Raw genomic sequence first — 19,658 nt, forward strand, 5'->3', positions numbered from 1 at the left:
TATTTGGAAATTTAAAGAATCATCTTGTTAGGTATGACTATTTGAACATGGTTCATTTTAATTCTCTTTTAACTTCATCTGAAACTAGAAAAAAAAATCCTAAAAAGCCTGGAGCTGTATATCCATCCACCCACCCATCCATCCATCCGGTCAATGGCGATCTTCTGAGCAAATGCAGAGTGCTTGGGCCTTGGTCCAAAGCACCAAGCACAAAAAGAAGACACTTGCCGCTACTGAAGAGCTATCGTCCAAGGCAAAATATCTCCCATGAAACACGTCTTTTAATCTATCCTGTCCATAGAATATACTGATTCCGGTTTTTGAATTTGATGATCTTTCACTTATTTCAATACTTTTAATGAAAAGGTTACACCGTTTTTTTTCTTCCTATGAACTAGTCTACACGTGTGGCCTCAACGTACTCTCTGCTCAGAAAGCCACTGGAATCTCATTTCTGACTCTTTTCCTAATCCTGAAACTGCTCATCCAAGTGTCACTGACATGGACAGTTTATGTTCCTTAAGTGACTGTGTGGCAGGTGACATAGCTATGATGTTCTCATCATACTGTCTTCCGGGAGCAGGCAGTTTAGACACCTTTGAGGAATCCACAGCCCACATCTGAGTGTCTGCATGCAAGTGCCAGCCCCGCTCTCCGCTCTGACTCCAGCACCCTGGGAGGCAGCAGGTGACGGCTCAAGTACACGGTCCCTGCTGCCCACGTGGAAGACTGGATGGAGTTCCTGACTCCTGGCGTTGGCCTGGCCCGGCCTCAACTGTTGTTTACTTGGGGAGTAAACTAGTGGATGATTCTCCTCTCTCTAAACAAAACCCACCATTTTTTAAAAAAAATTAAAAGGTAAAAACAAAACAACTTTCTTCCTCAGGGAATCTTAATGTGGGTGATCTTAGATATCAGGATTTCATTCTAAGACCTCTTATATTATTTTAAGACTTCTTAAAATTCTTATACACACCCTTAGCTTAATTCTCCACTACAAATGGATGGCTCTTTAATTGAAGTCTCTCCCCTTAATACCAGCCCCATATTCCAATTTTGGTAATATATATATTTTTAAAATTTTTTTTATTTATTTGAGAGGTAGAGTTACAGACAGTGAGAGGGAGACAGAGAGAAAGGTCTTCCTTCCGTTGGTTCACTCCCCAGATGGCCGCAACGGCTGGAGCTGCACCAATCTGAAGCCAGGAGCCAGGTGCTTCTTCCAGATCTCCCACACAGGTGCAGGGGCCCAAGGACTTGGGCCATCTTTGGCTGCTTTCCCAGGCCATAGCAGAGAGCTGGATTGGAAGTGGAGCAGCCAGGACTAGAACCGGTGCCCATGTGGGATGCTGGTGCTGCAGGTGGAGGAATAACCAAGTGAGCCACGGCGCCAGCCCTGGTAATATATTTCAACTTGTTTGTCCCACAAACATTTCCAGAGAAATACACCTAGAAGCAAAAGCATCTTTCCCCCACATCCCTCTCTTCAATTCCCTCCCTCAGTCAATGGCAGCCCCACCCAACCCAGTGAGAAGTCTAGAAGCCACCACCAGGCTGTGCCTATGCTCACTCCTGAGCTTTCTGAAACACAAATCCAACCTTATCGACTTCTTGCTAAAAACGAAACCTTCAAATTCTCACTCATCTTCTTCAATATAATACCCAATGTCAACTCTTGTGGTACTCTCATCCCACTTTATATTTTGAACTATTCCTAGCCCTCCAAAAGCCACGCCCCCCATATTTCCAAGCCTCCCTCTCCAATCCAAGCGGATGACCCTTCTCCTTTCTTCACTGGGATAAAGCCTACACATTCACCCCAAACTCACTCATCTGAGCCAACAGTTCACATGCATGCTGTTGGGGGCTTTTTCTCATTTTTATTTACTTATATGAAAGGCAAGAAGACAAAGACATTTATTCACTCCTCAAATGCCCACAGTGGTCAGGGTTTGGCCTAGCATAAGCCAGATTCGGGGAACTCAGTCCAGGCCTCCCACGTGGGTGGCAGGGGCCCAAGCACCTGAGCCATCACCTGCTGCCTCCCAGGATGTGCAATCTTAGCAGAAAGCTAGAAAACTGAGAGTGGAGCCAGGACTCAAAGCCAGGCACTCTAACACAGGATGTGGGCACTCCAACCCAGTCTCTTCATCACTATTCCAAATGCCCAATCCCAAATGTAAGCTTTCAGTGAGTCACCACTAGCTAGGAAGTCCTAGACTTCTGTATGCTGGGATAGCATGAATTAGGAACCGCTGTCACAGCAAAATAGAACAGCCACAGGATGTGCGTTTTGGTGCAGCTGGTTGTCACTCGGGATGCCCACATCCCATATCAAAGTGCCAGTTTGAGTCCCAGCTGCTCTGCTTCCAATCCAGCTTCCTGCTAATGCATCCTGGGAGGCAGCAGGTGATGGCTCATTGCTTGGGCCCCTGCCACCCACCCGGGAGACCCAGATGGAGTTTTATGCTCTTGGGGTTAGCCTTGCCCAACCCTGGCCATTGCAGCCACTTGGGGAGTGAACCTATGGATGGCTGTTTCTCTCTAACACACACAACAAATTTTTTTTTTAATTAAAGCCAAATGACTGGAAGAAGTCTGGCAGGAGATAGCAGGGTGGGGGGCAGTATGGCAAATGAGCTATAGGAAAGCTGAGGAAGAAAACTAGTCTGGCCGGCGCCGCGGCTCACTAGGCTAATCCTCCGCCTTGCGGCGCCGGCACACCGGGTTCTAGTCCCAGTCGGGGCACCGATCCTGTCCCGGTTGCCCCTCTTCCAGGCCAGCTCTCTGCTGTGGCCAGGGAGTGCAGTGGAGGATGGCCCAAGTGCTTGGGCCCTGCACCCCATGGGAGACCAGGAGGAAGCACCTGGCTCCTGCCATCGGAACAGCGCAGTGCGCCGGCCACAGCGCGCTACCGCGACGGCCATTGGAGGGTGAACCAACGGCAAAAGGAAGACCTTTCTCTCTGTCTCTCTCTCTCACTGTCCACTCTGCCTGTCCAAAAAAAAAAAAAAAAAAGAAAGAAAGAGAAAACTAGTCTGAGTGAGGGAGGCAGAGAGAGAACAGACAGAACGAGGTGCTCAACACCATGTGTGCACATGTCACACACACACACACATACACACACACGAAGCATCGGGAAGGGCATATATTTGATCCACTAAATGACTGTTGAGAGGGCAGTGGGACAGGAGTGAGGAGAAGTGGAATCTGGAGCAACACTGGGCCTTATGTGAGCTGCAGCTGCTGGACTCAGGACACTTAGCCCCACAGCCTCACTCGGTCGCCCACAGATCCCCTTCCTCATGCTTAGATAGCCCAGGGAAAGTGATAGGAAAGGCCCACTCTCTGACTTCTCCAGCGGTCCCCAAACCGCTGATGTTTTGTGCCCTATCTGCCAGCTGCTCACAACATCACCCTCCTGCTGGCTCCAGTGAGCCTAAAATCCCCGCCCACTCACCCGGGCCCTCACCTGTCACGGCAAGCCTCCTTGCCCGCCCCAGTCGCCAGGCCGGCCTGCCAAGGACTTGCTTCCCACAATCTGTCTGATGCCTGCTATTTCTGGAGAATATAAATAAAAAAAGACTTCAAGGTGTTTGTGTTCCTGCGAGAACAGTGTTGTATACAAGCATACAGTAGGATCAATTAAGAACAGAGGGCACAAAAAACTGACCACTTCTTCTGTCAAGCTTTCAAAAAATTAAGCTGAGGAACAGATAAGGACAAGCAGAATTTAACTGCCTGGCTCTGTGCCACACAAGGCGGTAGGCACGTGTGTCAATTGAACACTCAGAGTGGGCAGGCTCAAACTGAGACAGGCTGTCAGTAAGAAGTTTGCCAGGTTTTGAAAACTTAGTACAAAAAATATGCTAAATACCCCTGGATTTTGCATTGATTCCTCATAGAAATGATATTTCAGATATACTGGGTTAAATAAAGCTATGATTACAATTTTGCTTGTTTCTCTTTACTATTTTTAGTGTGGCTTCCAGAAAAGTTAACCTCACATATATACCTTGTATTACTTTAAAAGAGAACTGGTCTGGACTTTCTCCAACATTGCTTTTCACTCACTGCTTCAATCCCAGAACAACCACTGACAATAATGTCTGTCTGATGATCTGGTAATCTGAATAAGATCTTCTCATTCATACAATTTCATATTCAAGTGTGCTATTGGATTCAAGCATACTTCAAAAAGTTCATGGAAAATGGGATTAAACGATAAGCATTTTGGGGGCTAGTGCTGTGGCGTAGCAGGTGAAGCCGCCGCCTGCAGTGCCAGCATCCCATATGGACACCGGTTCGAGTTCTGGCTGTTTCACTTTTGATCCAGGTCTCTGCTGTGGCCTGGGAAAGCAGTATAAGATGGCCCAAGTGCTTGGGCCCCTGCACCCACATGGCAGACCAGGAGGATGCTCCTGGCTCCTGGCTTTGGATCAGCTCAGCTCCAGCCATTGCAGTCATCTGGGGAATGAACCAGCGGATGGAAGAACTCTCTCTCCCACTGTCTCAGCCTCTCTGTAACTTTGCCTTTCAAATCAAATAAATAAATGTTTTTAAAAAATAAGCATTTTGCTTAATTAGAGCATTCCTATTATAAAAAATTTTATTTAAAAGGCAGAGCCAGAGAGAGAGAGAGAGAGGATGGAGGGATTGAGAGACAGAGAGATCGAGGTCTCTTCCATCCACTGGTTTACTTCCCAAATGCCCAAAAAAGCCAGGGCTGGACCAGGCCGAAGCCAGAAGCCAGGAACTCTACCTGGGTCTCCCAAAGTGAGTAGCAGGGGCCCAGTTACATGAATCCATCTGCTGCCTCCCAGGGTGCACATTAGTTAGGAGGCTGGACTAGAAACAAAAGTGAGGGGCTAGTGTTGTGGCAGAGCAGGTAAACCCACTCATGTTCTGGCCGCTCTATCTGATCCAGCTCCCTGTTAATGGGCTGAGAAAGCAGGGGAAGATGGCCTGAGTGCTTGGGCCCCTGCCACTCATGTGGGAGACATGGATAAATTCCAGGCTCCTGGCTTCAGCCTGGCCCAGACTTGGCCATTGTAGCCATTTAGGGAGTGACTCAGTGGATGGAAGTTCTCTGCCTCTCTCTGTTATCTCCTTCTATCTATAACTCTGCATTTCAAATACATAAAATAAGCCTCTAAAAATACATTAAAATAGTAAATTTCATAAGATACAGATTTTACTATGATGTTAAAAAAACCTATGGGGGCTGGGCAGCCCATCAACAGAAAAGACAAATGCTGTCAGCCCTGACACACACCTGCAGGATAACAGAAAGGTGTGAAGGGTAGGGTCCCATAAGATAAAGGGGGACACAGATTCCTCAGCTCTGCCCAGAAATGCAAATCACCTACCTGGGAAACCATCTTGTACTATAGAAAACTGCCCTAACTAGGGAAATACCACAGTCACAAGTATGCTTCTTGGATTGGGGTCCGTATAGTGACAGATCTCCCTGGCTGTCCCACCCTCTGCTCCCTTGCTAAGCATATGGGCACAGTCACCCTAAGGGAGAAGGGACTGCCGCCACAGGTAAGCACCCAAGATGACAACAGTGTGAACCCCTGACTGGCTTACCTGCGCTTTGCTTCCTTCCAGTGTGTTCAATCAATGCAGCTTTTGTGTTCCCTGGTGGATCCTTTCACTGCCTGGGACACTGGACTAAAAAGAATCGTTCTGAGTGAAGACATTGATCAAAAGGAGAAGTAAGGAAAGGTAGAGGTAATGGGAGAGAAAAAAAAATGGTTAAAGGTAAGCATCCTACTGAGATAGGACAGCGTCATCAAATCAGGAGCCAGACAGCAAAGGAACCACCTGCTGCTACTCCCACCAGGGAAATACAACACAAAAAGGAACAAAAAATGAAAAAACAACCAAACAAGCATCCCTGTGAAGTTATTATAGGAAAATAAAAAATGGATAACTGAAACTTTTCACTAGATGAAACCCAAAAGAGAAAGGTTTCAAGCAAAGGCAAACAGCAAGAAAAATAAAACATGTGTAAAAATGTATGTAAAAGGTGAAGGCATTTGAGCTAGCGGTTAAGTCACTGGTTGGGACACCCACACGCTCCATGGGAGTGTCAGCACAATGCCGGCTCCAGTGCCTGGCTCCAGTTTCCACTTGGCTCACACATGCCACCTATGTGGAAGGCCTGGTGTGAGTGCCTGGGTCCTGGCTTTGGCCTTGGTCCAGCGCCGGCCATCACGGATATTTGGAATGAACAAGCAGGTGGGAGCTCTGCTCTCAGATAAATAAAGTTTAAATAAATTAATTAAATATAAGTAAAGAACCAAGCGCTGTAATGATAATCCATCACTAATCCTAAGTACAAAAGCTCAGAACAGAAATGGACAAAAAGAGGTGGAACAAGAACTCCTGAACTCAAAGAAACCTGCAGCCGCCTTTTCCTTTCTCATTGCCGGGCCATCTTTGCCGCTGCACTTGGTTGGAGGCCGTCCCATACCTAAGGCAGGAAGATGGTGACCGCAAAGGCCAACAGGTCGCTGGAGTCCATGAACTCTACACTCCAGCTTGTGACGAAGAGGGGAGAACACGTGCTGGGACGCGAGCTGTCTCTGAAGGCGATCAGACAAGGCAAAGCGAAACTGGTCATCCAAGCCAACAACTGCCCAGCTCTGCGGAAATCTGAAATAGGGCATTACACTACGTTGGCCAAAACTGGTGTCCATCATGACAGTGGCAGTAATATTGAACTGGCTACAACGTGTGGAAAATACTGCAGAGTATGTACTCTTTCTATCACTGATCCAGGTGATTCTGGTATTATCAGAAGCATGCCAGGGCAGGTGAAAACCAAATCATGCAATGTTTTCTTTAATAAAACTTGCCAGAGCTTGTTCCAAAAAGGGCGGGGGGGGGGGGGGGAGGAGAAAACACAAGCAAAAGAAAAATCTCAGAAATAAAGATTAAATTTTAAGCTTTCAAGTAGAGAGATGAATATGAGAAAATACAAGAAGTACAGAGAAAAGAAATAAAAAGCATCAAAAGAAATCAATGGGGCAGGTATTGTGAAACAGTGGGTTAAGTCGCGGATAGGTACGCAGGTACCCCATGCGGGAGTGCTAGTTTCAGTCCTGGCTGTTCTTTTTTTTTAATTTTTTTTTTTATTTGACAGATAGAGTTAGACAGTGAGAGAGACAGAGAGAAAGGTCTTCCTTCTGTTGGTTCACCCCCTAAATGGCCGCTATGGCCAGAGCTACGCCAATCCGAAGCCAGGAGCCAGGTGCTTCTTTCTGGTCTCCCACGCGGGTGCAGGGCCCAAGCACTTGGGCCATCCTCCACTGCCTTCCCGGGCCACAGCAGGGAGCTGGACTGGAAGAGGAGTAACTGGGACTAGAACCTGGCACCCATATGGGATGCCGGCGCCACAGGTGGAGGATTACTCAAGTGAGCCACAGCGCCAGCCCCCTGGCTGTTCTACTTCCTTTCCAGCCTCTTGCCAATGCGCCTGGGAGGCAGCGGGTGACGACCCAACTGCTTGGACCCCTGCCACCCACGGCGGAGATCCAGATGGAGTCTGGGAAATGAACTAGAGGATGGGAGATCTTTGTCTGACAGATCCTCCCTCTCTCTCTCTCTCTCTCTCTCTCTGCCTTTCAAATAGAGTGAAAACTTCATAACGTAGATTTTCAAAAAGACAAGACTGGACAGGGAGAATGCAAGATGCTCTGGAGACAGAAAACAAAGACCTGCTCCAAACTAAGAGGGGCATATAAAAAGTCATGGAAGGAAGTGCAGGGGTTCCCGTGACCAGGTCTGGAATAGTTGCAGCATAAGGGCACTTATTATAATTGATTATGAAAATCCATATCCCTGAAGAAAAACAGAGAAAACTAGTATTTGGAGGGGATTCTTACAATCCTTGATTCTAAAAATTAGTGATTAGATCAGTAGTAAGCATTTTCCATGTCTTCATGTTCTCAATTGACAAGAAAGCTCTTCCTTATAAAATGCTGGCAAGTAAATGTAAAACAGAAGAAAGAATTAGGAAATCACTATTTTATAATACCTGCTGAAATAACTGATTAGTGGAAAGGTTGTATGGGGATGAGACACTCAATTTGATGTCAAAATGCTACCCCACAGAGCATTTTCTAAGCCCTAAGGGGAAAGATGTACCCTTGTAATGGAGATCACCATGGGATGAAGCAGCCTCACTACCAGTGGAACAAACCAACAGGATACCCTTAAGTGCACAGCTCAACCTTAATCTCATCTAGTGCCTGCTCCATAGCAGCTACAGCAGACAGAGGAATGAGCTAACGTGCTCCACAAGGGAACAATCACAACCGCAGTAAGTGGGATAACTACAACGGTCGGGCTCTAAAGTTAACACCGGGAGGAAAGGTGGAGGACCTACAAGCCAAAGCCAATGCATGAACCTAGGCTGGACACGAAGTCGGTAAGGAGACAGCCAAGGATCAGAGAAAGAGCAGGAGGAACTATGTCACTACACCCTCCCAGAGAGTTGCTGCTCCCAAGGCCGGCAACCTGAAGTCATTATTATAGCAAAGCTGCTGCCCAGAACCAGCAACAGCTGAATTTATCCAACATGGCTGCCGACCGCATCCCTGCAATGACCTATAAACTATTACATCATTGCAATAACATTACTGTGGCTGACACTTCCATTCCCACCATGCACCTGACACCATGACACTTCCGAGACTTCCTTAAAAGGCCAGAAAATGGGCCATCAGCAAACTCCTGGAAATCTCTGCTCTTTCCTGAAAAACTCTGCCCCAACCACAGCCCCTAATGCCTCCAGATTACATCCAAGGGATGTTTCTGAATCTTGGGAGTTCCAGCTCACCTTCAAGCATGCCTGGCTTTCATTTTGCCAATAAATCTTTTTTAAAAATTAATTTGAAAGGCAGAGGGATATGAGGGGTAGGGGAAAAAGAGATTGTACAGCTGCTGGTTCACTCCCCCAGATGGTCACAGCAACCAAGGGCTGGTCCACGACAAAGCCACGAGCCAGGAACCCCATCTGGTCTCCCATGTGAGTAGTAGGGGCCCGAGCACATGGGCCATCATCCACTGCTTTCCCAGGCACATTAACAGGGAGCTGGATCAGAAGCAGAGCATCCAGGACTCAAACAAGTACTCCAATATGGGATGTTGGCATCCCAGGTGGTGGCTTAACCCACTGCACCACAATGCTGGCCTGCTAATACATCTTACTCTTCCTGCTAACCTTTCTCAAATTCTTTCACACACTGGAGACAAAAAGCTGGACCCCTGCCCCGGCCAACAGTACTAGTACAAAATAGCAGGTCAAAGATGATTCAGGGACAACTTTGTGCCAATGATCTCATTCTTCAGGATGAAGTTATGTTGCCGAACAAAGATGCCAAATCTTATTGGCTTAAAACAAAGATTAATTTCTCTCTCCCATTTGTCTGGTAGAAGTGTGATGCTCTCCAATTTGATGCTCTCTGTATTAAAGTAATTCTGCATTCCTTTAGAATGAGAGGTTTGCTGATCTCATGAATGGTTGAGGGCAGTGTTTCTCAAAGTGATTCTCTGACCATCTGAATCACAAAATTTCTCAAAAATGTTGATAAATGCAAATGCTTTATTGCTATGCAAACACTTCTGTAACTCCAGAATTACAGCCCATAACTTCAGAAACTTAAGACCAAGGCTTTAGAGTCTGATACAAGCTTCTAGAAATTGCTTTTAGTTATGCATGCCACCATTTTATAAAAGTTGCCATGCCAAGGGACAGTTACTATAACTCCCTTAGGGGGCAGTGCTGCAGTGCAGGTTAAACCACTGCTTGCAGGGCTGGCATCCCATATGGGCACTGGTTCCAGGCCTGGCTGCTCCATTTGCAATCCAGCTCCCTGCTAATGCACCTGGGAAAGCAGGAGAAGATGGCCCAAGTCCTAAGTCCCTGCACCCCCATGGGAGACCTGGATGAAGCTTCTGGCTCCTGGTTTCAGCCTGACCCAGCTCCTGTTAATGCAGCTATTTGGGAAGTAAACCAGTAGATGAAGATCTCTCTCTCCCCTCCTCTCTCTGTAACTCTGCCTTTCAAATCATAAATAAATAAATCTTTAAAAAAAACTAGAATAGCATTATAGTGCTTATTAAAATTATATAATTTCATATATCAATACAATGGCATATATACTCTTTTGAGATGGTAGTCTAGATTCTAGCTAACTTTCTTACACATGTGAGTAAGCTTTAAAAACTTAAATCTAAATGCAGCCTAGAATCTTTTTATATTTTCGTACTTACATTTACAGGCTTCACAGTTTAATTAGTCAAGGGATGCTAATGCCTCTTGGACTTCTACACAGTAAAGGCAACAGAATAAAAACTGGCTAATGAGAATGGGTCAATGTCACCAATAAAAGTCCACAGCTATCCTATAGTTTTGTAGATGATCAGCACTTAATCCAATTTAGAATGACAAGTGGCAATTTTTCAATATTCTAAACCTGGCCTTCCACAAAAAAATTTTCAAGGAAAGTTAGACTAGCACCATCCTATTCTGCTATTCTACCAAATAAACATAATAGTAATCTTTTTAAAAAGCACCCTTCACTTTCATTAACTTGAGAATCTCTGAGCTTCTTCTAGCCTACCTGTCCCATTCAAAATATCTTTAACAATAATAATAACAAGAAAATTTTCTTTTTTATATATCCAGATCTACCTTGCTTGGAAAGACATTTTGATGTGGGATAGGCAGGGAGTCAGGTAGAGAACAATGGAGTGTGGTTTCCCAGTTTCCATTTCAGACCCTGAACCCTAACTCCACCCCCTTGTGTGCCAATTCAGCGCACTCTCCCATGGTACAGCTAAGTCCCCTCCATGACAAAGATACCACCGTGACGAACACATGTACACTGAGCTCCAAGCTGAGATACCATGACAACCTTCTCAGACATCACCAGCACTGAACTCTGCCCAAATCCCACTCCATTTGTATATTCAATTAAGGCACCACCCTCTATGCAACAAAGGGGACCACTGACCTGGGGGGACAATTCTTGCTCCCCCTCCCCATGGCATGCATCTCTCCTGGTGGTGGCCTGTATTCATGTCTGAATGTGTATTCTCACTCTTTCTTAATAAATCCCACTGTCTCTCTTGCAAGTTACTTGTATTTCTGCTTTAAATTATCGTGCACAGGAGCAAGAACCTGGAATACAACAGCCAGGGAACAATAATTTCACCTGGAATGTATGTACTCATTAGAACCTCCCTTCTATCAACAAGTTGGCAAAGGCACAAAAAATACTGGTTATACAGTTATCAGCAAAAGGAAATTTTAATGACCATTATTAACTACAACTGCTGAACCTTTTAGCCCACTATGCCTATTTTAAATATTCTAGAAACTGTTTTTATATACAAAAGTTACTATTTATCAACAATCTTTTGGAAAATGAACTGTTCAAAGCTTATGCTGCTATACTAATGTAATGCACAGGTCTCTTTGCCTAGGTAAGGGGAAAAATTTATAATCATTTATAACAAATGATCCCATTTGTTTTTCCCAAAAGAAAAACATTCAAAGTAAAACATGAACATTTAATTACCTTTAAATAATATATGAAATAATTTACATGCTATACGTATCCAACACATTGAACATAAATCCATTTCTGTAACACATATACATTATACAACCTGCTTTTTTGCCAACATGTACTCTGTAGGTCATTTAGGATGCTAACTGATTTCTCAGTACATGTGTGAGCACAGAGACATAAATATATATATATATATATATATATATATATATATATATATATACACTTAAAGGTGAAGATTATGATAATAATGCAAAGAGTAGAATATTAGTAGCCTGCCCATGGAAGATTCTAAAGCCATGGTCAACATCTAGAACCAAGGCACAAAAGCTTCTCTTCCTGGTCATGGAGATTAAGTTTCCCTTCCCAGTGTTTAAATATGGAAATAGGATTGATTAATCACATACTATTTTGTATAGTACATTTCTGTAACTACTTAAAAAGAAGCATTCTTTCTTATTACGAATGTATTTCAGAAAAACACTGGAAAAATAAACAAGATTAGATAAGCTCTCATACAGTAAAAGCTTTTTTTTCCACTTGAAAAGATGTTTATGTTCAAAAGTAATGTAAAAGACTTAGGTATAATAAAGAGAAGCATGAGGGATCCTATGCAGATTTCCTACAACCCTTGGATTGTTCCTCACGCCACCCATGCTACTCCAAAATTTTCAATTTTAAAGCCAGCTGGGTGATACTGCCAATTACAAGTTATCTCTTTTTTTGTAATTAAAAGATATTTATTCATACATAGAGTAGACAGTTCAGATAGCATGGCAAAGTGAAACCCCTCCTGGAGTTTAAGTAGCTTTTAGTAAACATTAACTAGGTACTATACCCTCTGTAATTTCCTTTTTTTCTTCTATATTTAACAGAGAAGGAAAAAAAAAAAGTTCCACATAGAAATGACTGCTTTAAAATTCATGCATTCGAGCAAAATCTAAACTATCAGTACTTCCCTTTTTATTGTACTGTACTCAAAAGTTTCTGGGTAAACAGAAAGTCAGAAATTCTAGGGACAGCAATGCACTGAGAGATAAGGCAGTTTAAAACATACATATATATATATATAAAATATATATTATATATATATGAAAATGTACTATTGTTATTAAAAAGTTTTAGAGCTTTAGCACTTTAAACTTACACAGTTTTCAAAGAAATAAAGCCAACCACAAGAATCAATAGAATGCAGTACTCCATATAAAAATACAGTCGAATGTGCTATACATATTCAAGAAATCAATAATCTGTTCAAGCTGCAAGTCCTCAAATGTAGCACTAAACTATAATCAGAATAAAACCTTGAATTTCATTAATTCTGAATATGTACATGGGGCCAGCTGAACATGAACAGCGTACTTCTGCAACTGTTGTACCAGAGTGTTGAAGCATGCAACCCGGCACTAATGACAGCGCATTCTTTCCAAAGTTGATCAAAGAAAAAAACAAAACAAAATCTTTTTCCAGACTATATAAAACGTAAGGGTAAAGAATAAACTGACAATTTATTTTAAGGCTTTCTTAGAAATGTTTCATGGCACTTCAACATTAAACAGCACTAAAAGGCAAAATATGTAAATATTCAGTTACAGTTACATAATTGAAAGTACATGCCATGTCAATTATTAAGGGACCATTTTGTCAAGTTTTGTTTTCCTGTAGTAAAATTATACTTAAAGAAGGCGATTCATGTTAGGCTGTAATTAACATACAAATCACACAGAAATGTCAGCTCACTAAGTTATACAGTGCAAATTGTGTTTTGAGTAAACTCACCAAATACCACTCATTTCTTGCAAAACTGAATGTCATTCCTTGCTACAATACAATTACATGGACTTATTTCTCTCACAAGGGCAGTTATCCTTTCTTTAATAATTAACCTACTGTTAAACCTAAGATCATTATTCAACAAATCCCTTTTGGCCATACACACAGACCAGCCTCACAATAATCCATTTCTTGCACTAGGGCCAGTTCAGAAAATACTCAACAAGTCTAACAAGTCATTCTTGCCACACCATACTCCAAGCTGACCACAGCAGGTTCTGCTTTGGAAAACTCTTCGGCATAGTCACTGTAACGATTGTCCGTGGGGTTGCTGCCCTCTATAGTTCGAAGAGCATCATTCACAGGAAGCAGAGTCTGCTCTTTAAAACAGAGGGAAGTTTTCAGAGTCGGGGATTCCGGACGAATTGAATGTAGTAACTCCTTGGTGAGGATATCATCTGTTTGCTTATTTTTGCATTGCTTAATTTTCTAGAACAAATAAAAATTGAAAGAAAAACTACTTAATGGCACATATTACATGGTCAATATGTGATAGGTTAAAAAACCATGACTGAAAATGTTTGCTTTATGTATGATACAAATTAAATCTCAAAAAACTAACAAAACCTAGTGCACATGACATAGCTGAAAATCCTATTTAAACTTTTTCAGAGAAAAAGGTTAAGCTTTCAATCTCGTAAACAAACAATCCAGTCCCACTTGAGTGCAGAAGATCACTAGGCCTTCACCTTTGACAATGGCACACCTTACCTAGAAAGTATAACACACATTTTATAATGAAGGAAGTCTGTGAGATGCTCACCCTGAAATTGTACCTGTGTAATGTAACATCCCCAACAGTCTTACTCACTATGAAGAGTTTTTTTTTTACTAGGTTTTCCTACAATGATTTGCTAGGTAAACTAACAGGATTTAGAACACAACAGAACTTTTTCTTTTTCTAACAGAACAGAAAATAATTTTTTAAAAAGATTTTATTTATTTATTAGAGAGACAGAGTTACAGAGAGAGGCAGAGACAAAGAGAAAGGTCTTCCATTTGCTGGTTCAGTTCCCAAATGGCTGCAATGGCCGAAGCTGGGCTGATCCAAAGCCAGGAGCCAGAAGCTTCCTCCAGGTCTCCCATGTGGGTGCAGGGGTCCAAGCACTTGGGCCATCTTCCACTGCTTTCCCAGGCCATAAGCAGAGAGATGGTTCAGAAGAGAAGCAGCTGGGGCACAAACCAGTGCCCATATGGGATGCTGGTGCCACAGGCAGAGTCTACTACACTACAGCGCTGGCCCCAGAACAGAAAATTTAAAAAGTGTTTTTTCCAGATCACCACATAGTCTTCTACTACCAATATCTTGGATTTAACTCTCTTTGACATATCTTCCCTACAGTTCACTTAAGCAGTCCCTTTATCTAAGCATGACTAAGGGGCACTCCAGCCTGAGACAGACAAGACAGTCTTCCTGAGTGATAGCAACTGTTTAGGATTCTTAAAAACATACACGTACTCCTGATACTTTTGGTTATGCAGGATGGCAAAGAAAAGATTAAACAAAGACTTAGGGGAGGAGAGGAATTTCTTAGTACACAAAGAAAAAACAAAATATTAATACTGATTATTTGACTATACAAAAATTCAGAACATCAATATAAAAAACATTCCATAAAGAAGAAAAGATAAAAACAGGCTCAAAAGAGCCATTTGCAAAATATATAACTAACAAAGCATGTCTTGTATATAAAGAGCTCTCAAAAATGATTTTTTTTAAAAAAGCAAATCTATCAATAGATAAATGAACAAAAATCAAACAGTCAACTAACAGAAAGGGAAAATTAAATGGTCAACAAATATATGAAAAGTCACTGAACTTCACTTGTAATCAGGGAAATCGCAACTGAAAATCATTTAAATATTCACCAGCAGCTGTCTAGATAGATATATTCATACAATAAAAAGTTATACAATAGTCATTAATAAAACCAATGAATTAAAGTTACATGTATCAACATGAATAGATTACAAAACAATGTCACATAAAATGACAACCTTTATATAATTTTTAAAAATGCAGTTTTTTAGGGACCAGTGCTGTGGTGCAGTGGGTTAAAGCCCTGGTATACAATATGGGCATCAGTTCAAGTCCTGGCTGTTCCACTTCCGATCCAACTCCACTAATGCACGTGGGAAGGCAGCAGAGGATGGCCCAAGTCCTTGGGCCCCTGCACCTGTACATGTGGGAGACTTGGAAGCAGCTCCTGGCTCTTGGCTTCGGAGTGGCTCAGCTCCAGCTGTTGTAGCTATTTGGGGAGTGAACCAGTGGATTGAAGACCTTTCTCTCTCCCTCTGTCTCTACCTCTCTCTGTAACTCTGTCTTTCAGATAAATAAAATAAATTTAAAAAAATAATAACGCAGTTTAAGCAGAGTGAAGGGTATATGTGCATATACGTTGCTTGATACTCTTATTTTGGTAGTTTTTCAATATAAACAAAAGTAATATTTTAAATCATGGAAAAAAAACTGCTTGTGGAAATAAACATATAGTAAAAGTATTAATAATAGCTACAAGGATGATTAACACAAAATTCAGCACAGTGAATCTGCCCACCTCAAAACTGATGGGAAAAGGCCAACCAAGAGTACAAAAAGTCTTAAAATACGCTTATGTTTTATTTTTAAAACAAGCACAAGAAGGGCCCACGTTGTGGCGCAGCGGGTTAACACCCTGGCCTGAAGCGCTGACATCCCATATGGGCGCCAGTTCTAGTCCTGGCTGCTCCACTTCCAATTCAGCTCTCTGCTATGGCCTGGGATAGCAGTAGAAGATGGCCCAAGTCCTTGGGCCCCTGCACCCGTGTGGGAGACCCGGAAGAAGCTCCTGGCTTCGGATCGGCGCAGCTCCAGCCGTTGCGGCCAATTGGGGAGTGAACCAGCGGATGGAAGATCTCTCTCTCTCTCTCTCTGCCTCTCCTCTCTCTGTATAACTCCTTCAAATAAATAAATAAATCTTAAAAAAAAAAAAAAAAAACAAGCACAAGAAAGATCTAAAGCACATATGGTAAATGTAAAAAATCTACAAACCTAAGTGTTGGGTACCCAGATATTTACTATGCTTATCTCTTCACTTTGCAATATACTTCAGATACTTTGATATTTAAAAAATATTAAAATTCAAACTAATCTATTCAATCAAAGTAGAAGAGATCCAATTTTGAAGCAACCATTGTGTACTTAATAAGTTTTCATTATGTACTAATTTACAATGACCACACACATATTATTGGTTTAATAGTAAATCAAACTAATTTAATATTCCAAATATATTACATTAGATACTTCATAATACTTACAGATTCTAGCTCTTTAATATCTTTCTCCAATTGTTTATTTTGTTCATTCATATTCATAATTATATTAAATACAGACTGCCTAGGATGCAATGTTCGATCAAACTGGTGGTACATGTTTCTCCAAAACCTTTATGACAAAAAGAAAAAAGTTTCAATAAATTGTGTTGGAGACAAAGCACAAAAAAATAATTCAATGATGCCAACTTACTTAAAATTGAATGATACTGTATTTGGCTCCAAAACTGTGAATCTCTGAGACTGGGAATTGTAGATAGGATTTAAGTACTTCTTTAGGTCATCCAAAAGAAATGGCCACAGGGAGTAAGTCTTCTCCTTCAGCCTTAATGCAATAAGAAAAACATAAAGATGTTTCTTAGAGATACAAAGTATTACTGCTAACACTCTTTTTTACAAATTAGGCAATTGCTTCCAAAGTAGCTATAAGCATTTTTGTCTATTCAGTCTAACCTCTTGTCTCTGAATTCTGTATTCTCTCTTTCCTTTTTCATTCATGATCATGTCCTAAAGGCATGTCACTTGAAGACAATACAAATATGCCATTTTCGCTCACAACCATATACTTTTTAAAAAATATATTTTTTATTTGAAAGGCAGAGTTACAGAGTGAGAGGGAGAAACAGAGAGAAATAACTTCCATCTCAGCCGGCACTGCAGCTCCCTAGGCTAATCCTCCGCCTGCGGTGCCAGCATTCCAGATGCTAGTCCCAGTTGGGGCGCTGGTTCTGTCCCGGTTGCTCCTCTTCCAGTCCAGCTCTCTGCTGTGGCCCGGGAAGGCAGTGGAGGATGGCCCAAGTACTTGGGCCCTGCAACCCGCATAGGAGACCAGGAGGAAGCGCCTGGCTCCTGGCTTCGGATTGGCACAGCGCTGGCGTAGCGGCCATTTAGGGGGGTGAACCAACGGAAGGAAGACCTTTCTCTCTATCTCTCTCTCTCTCTCTCACTGTCTAACTCTGCCTGTCAAAAACAAACAAACAAAAAACAAAAAACAAAAAACTTCCATCTTGATTCACTTCCCAAATGGCTGCAACAACCAAAGCTGGGCCAGACCAAATCCAAGAGCCAGGCACATCTTCTACATGGGGACAGAGGCCCAAGCACTTCAGCCATTCCTGGCTGCTATCCCAGGTGCATTAGCAGGGAGGTGGATCAGAAGTGGAGCAGCAGGGCATCGAACCAGTGCCCATGAGATGCCAGCACTGCAGGCAGAGGCTTAACCCTCTGTGCCACAGTGCTGGCCCAACAGTCACACACTTTTAAGGGATTCCTCTCATTCAATTCACACAATTTAAAAACTCTGATTCTACAGCCAACATTGTGGTGTAGTGGGCTAAATCCACCACTTGGGACACCAGTATCCCATATCAGTGACAATTCGAGTACTGGTTGCTCAGCTTCAATCCAGCTCCTGGATGATGCATGTGGGAAAACAGAAGATGACCCAAATATCTGGGCCCCTGCCACTCAGGTTGGGGAACCAGTTGGGGTTCCAGGCTCCTGGCTTTGGCCTGGGTCAGCCCTGGCTGTGGCAGCCATTTGAGAATGAACCTGTGAGTACACAATCTCTCTCTTCCTTTCTCTCTCTCTATCTCTCTCTCTCTCAGTGAATGGACAATCTCTTTCTCTCATTCTGCCTTTGCCTTTCAAATAGATCAATCAATCTTAAGAGCAAAACCTGACCTCGAGGGTCAGTGCTGTGGTGTGGCAGGTAAAGCTGCCACCTGCAGTGCTGGCATCCCATGTGGGCACCAGTTCCAGCCCCAGCTGCTCCACTTATGATCCAGCTCTCTGCCATGGCCTGGCAAAGCAGTGGAGGATGGCCCAAGTACTTGGACCTCTGCACCTGCATGGGAGACCCGGAGAAAGCTCCTGGCTCCTGTCTTCAGATGGGTGCAGCTCTGGCCATCGCAGCCATTTGGGGAGTGAACCAGAGGATGGAAGACCTCTCTCTCTGCCTCCCCTTCTGTCTCTGTGTAATTCTTTCAAATAAATAAATAAATCTTTAAAAACAAAACAAGTAAACAAAAATAAACCTGACCTCTGTTCCATCTATTTCAAATCACCACATACATATGTACACAGAACAAGATACCTAATGTATCTGGTTATGCTATCTTACCCCCTTATCTGGACTATGGTAGCAAGTATTACAGGGCAGGAAGGACCACATCTAAGGGTGCACGGGAACAAAGGTGGAAAGGCACAAAACCAAGACAATTATGTAAGAGTTTTAAATGCCAGTTACATCGCAAATCTACAAGTAGATGGGTAAAGGATAGAAATGGTTTTGGATAATATTTACCAAGTGGGCATAACGATAGGGATCCATGGGAAAAGAGGAGATGCCACTCATTTTCCTTGATGCCCAAAGATGACCCACTCCTAGGAAATATCTATTTTTATTTCCATCTTGTCATTTTTGAGGATGCGTGGCACTGAGAACAATGTTTCCTATTCGTCCTATAGCTCTGTCCTCTAAGAAAGAAAGTCACCTGCTACAAATTATGATAAACTACTGTGAATTCTGTAGCACAAAGCTAAAGTCTTTTTTATTTTTTCATTGTCCATTTCTGCAGTACTGTTTACTTGTTACTCCCTTTATATACCTTTAGGAGTTCCCACATGCTCTCAGTTCTGTGTCATCTCTGTTGGGAGGGTGAGTATGTGGCTGTCTTCCAAGTACTACTAGATCTAGCTTCTCTAGAATGGCACGTGGGTGATTAAGAATCTGTAACAGCTCTTTATTGCCTACTGTAAGAAATCTAAACTCAGAAGCCCAACCTAAACATTTTTATAGGCCCTCTCAGCCTCACTTCAGATCTCCCTTACATCAGAATTCAGGCAAAATTCTTCTCCCCTGAAGTCTGGTTAGGAAAGAACCAGTGAATTAAGATCATGCATAGTATCTCTGCTTAT

At 42.7% G+C, this 19,658-nt stretch overlaps 2 protein-coding genes across 2 annotated transcripts in view; one reads left to right on the plus strand and one right to left on the minus strand.

The window, feature by feature from the left end:
- The first annotated feature begins 6,494 nt into the window (after positions 1-6,494).
- Positions 6,495-10,955, plus strand: LOC133762142 (large ribosomal subunit protein eL30-like). The gene is made up of 2 exons (XM_062195191.1): positions 6,495-6,840; positions 10,834-10,955. The coding sequence occupies exons 1-2, from the start codon at positions 6,495-6,497 to the stop codon at positions 10,953-10,955; spliced, it is 468 nt and encodes a 155-aa protein (XP_062051175.1).
- Positions 10,956-13,080: 2,125 nt separating this feature from the next.
- Positions 13,081-19,658, minus strand: part of MTMR6 (myotubularin related protein 6) — a 43,626-nt gene continuing 37,048 nt past the window's right edge. The window contains exons 12-14 of the mRNA XM_062194565.1: positions 16,933-17,064; positions 16,725-16,851; positions 13,081-13,853 (exon numbers count right to left, since the gene is read on the minus strand). Coding sequence (XP_062050549.1) covers positions 13,593-13,853; positions 16,725-16,851; positions 16,933-17,064 — 520 coding nt within the window. The 3' untranslated portion in view covers positions 13,081-13,592. The remainder of the gene's footprint in view (positions 13,854-16,724; positions 16,852-16,932; positions 17,065-19,658) is intronic.

This window comes from Lepus europaeus, chromosome 6 (genome assembly GCF_033115175.1).
Source record: "Lepus europaeus isolate LE1 chromosome 6, mLepTim1.pri, whole genome shotgun sequence".
NCBI classification, from domain to species: domain Eukaryota; kingdom Metazoa; phylum Chordata; class Mammalia; order Lagomorpha; family Leporidae; genus Lepus; species Lepus europaeus.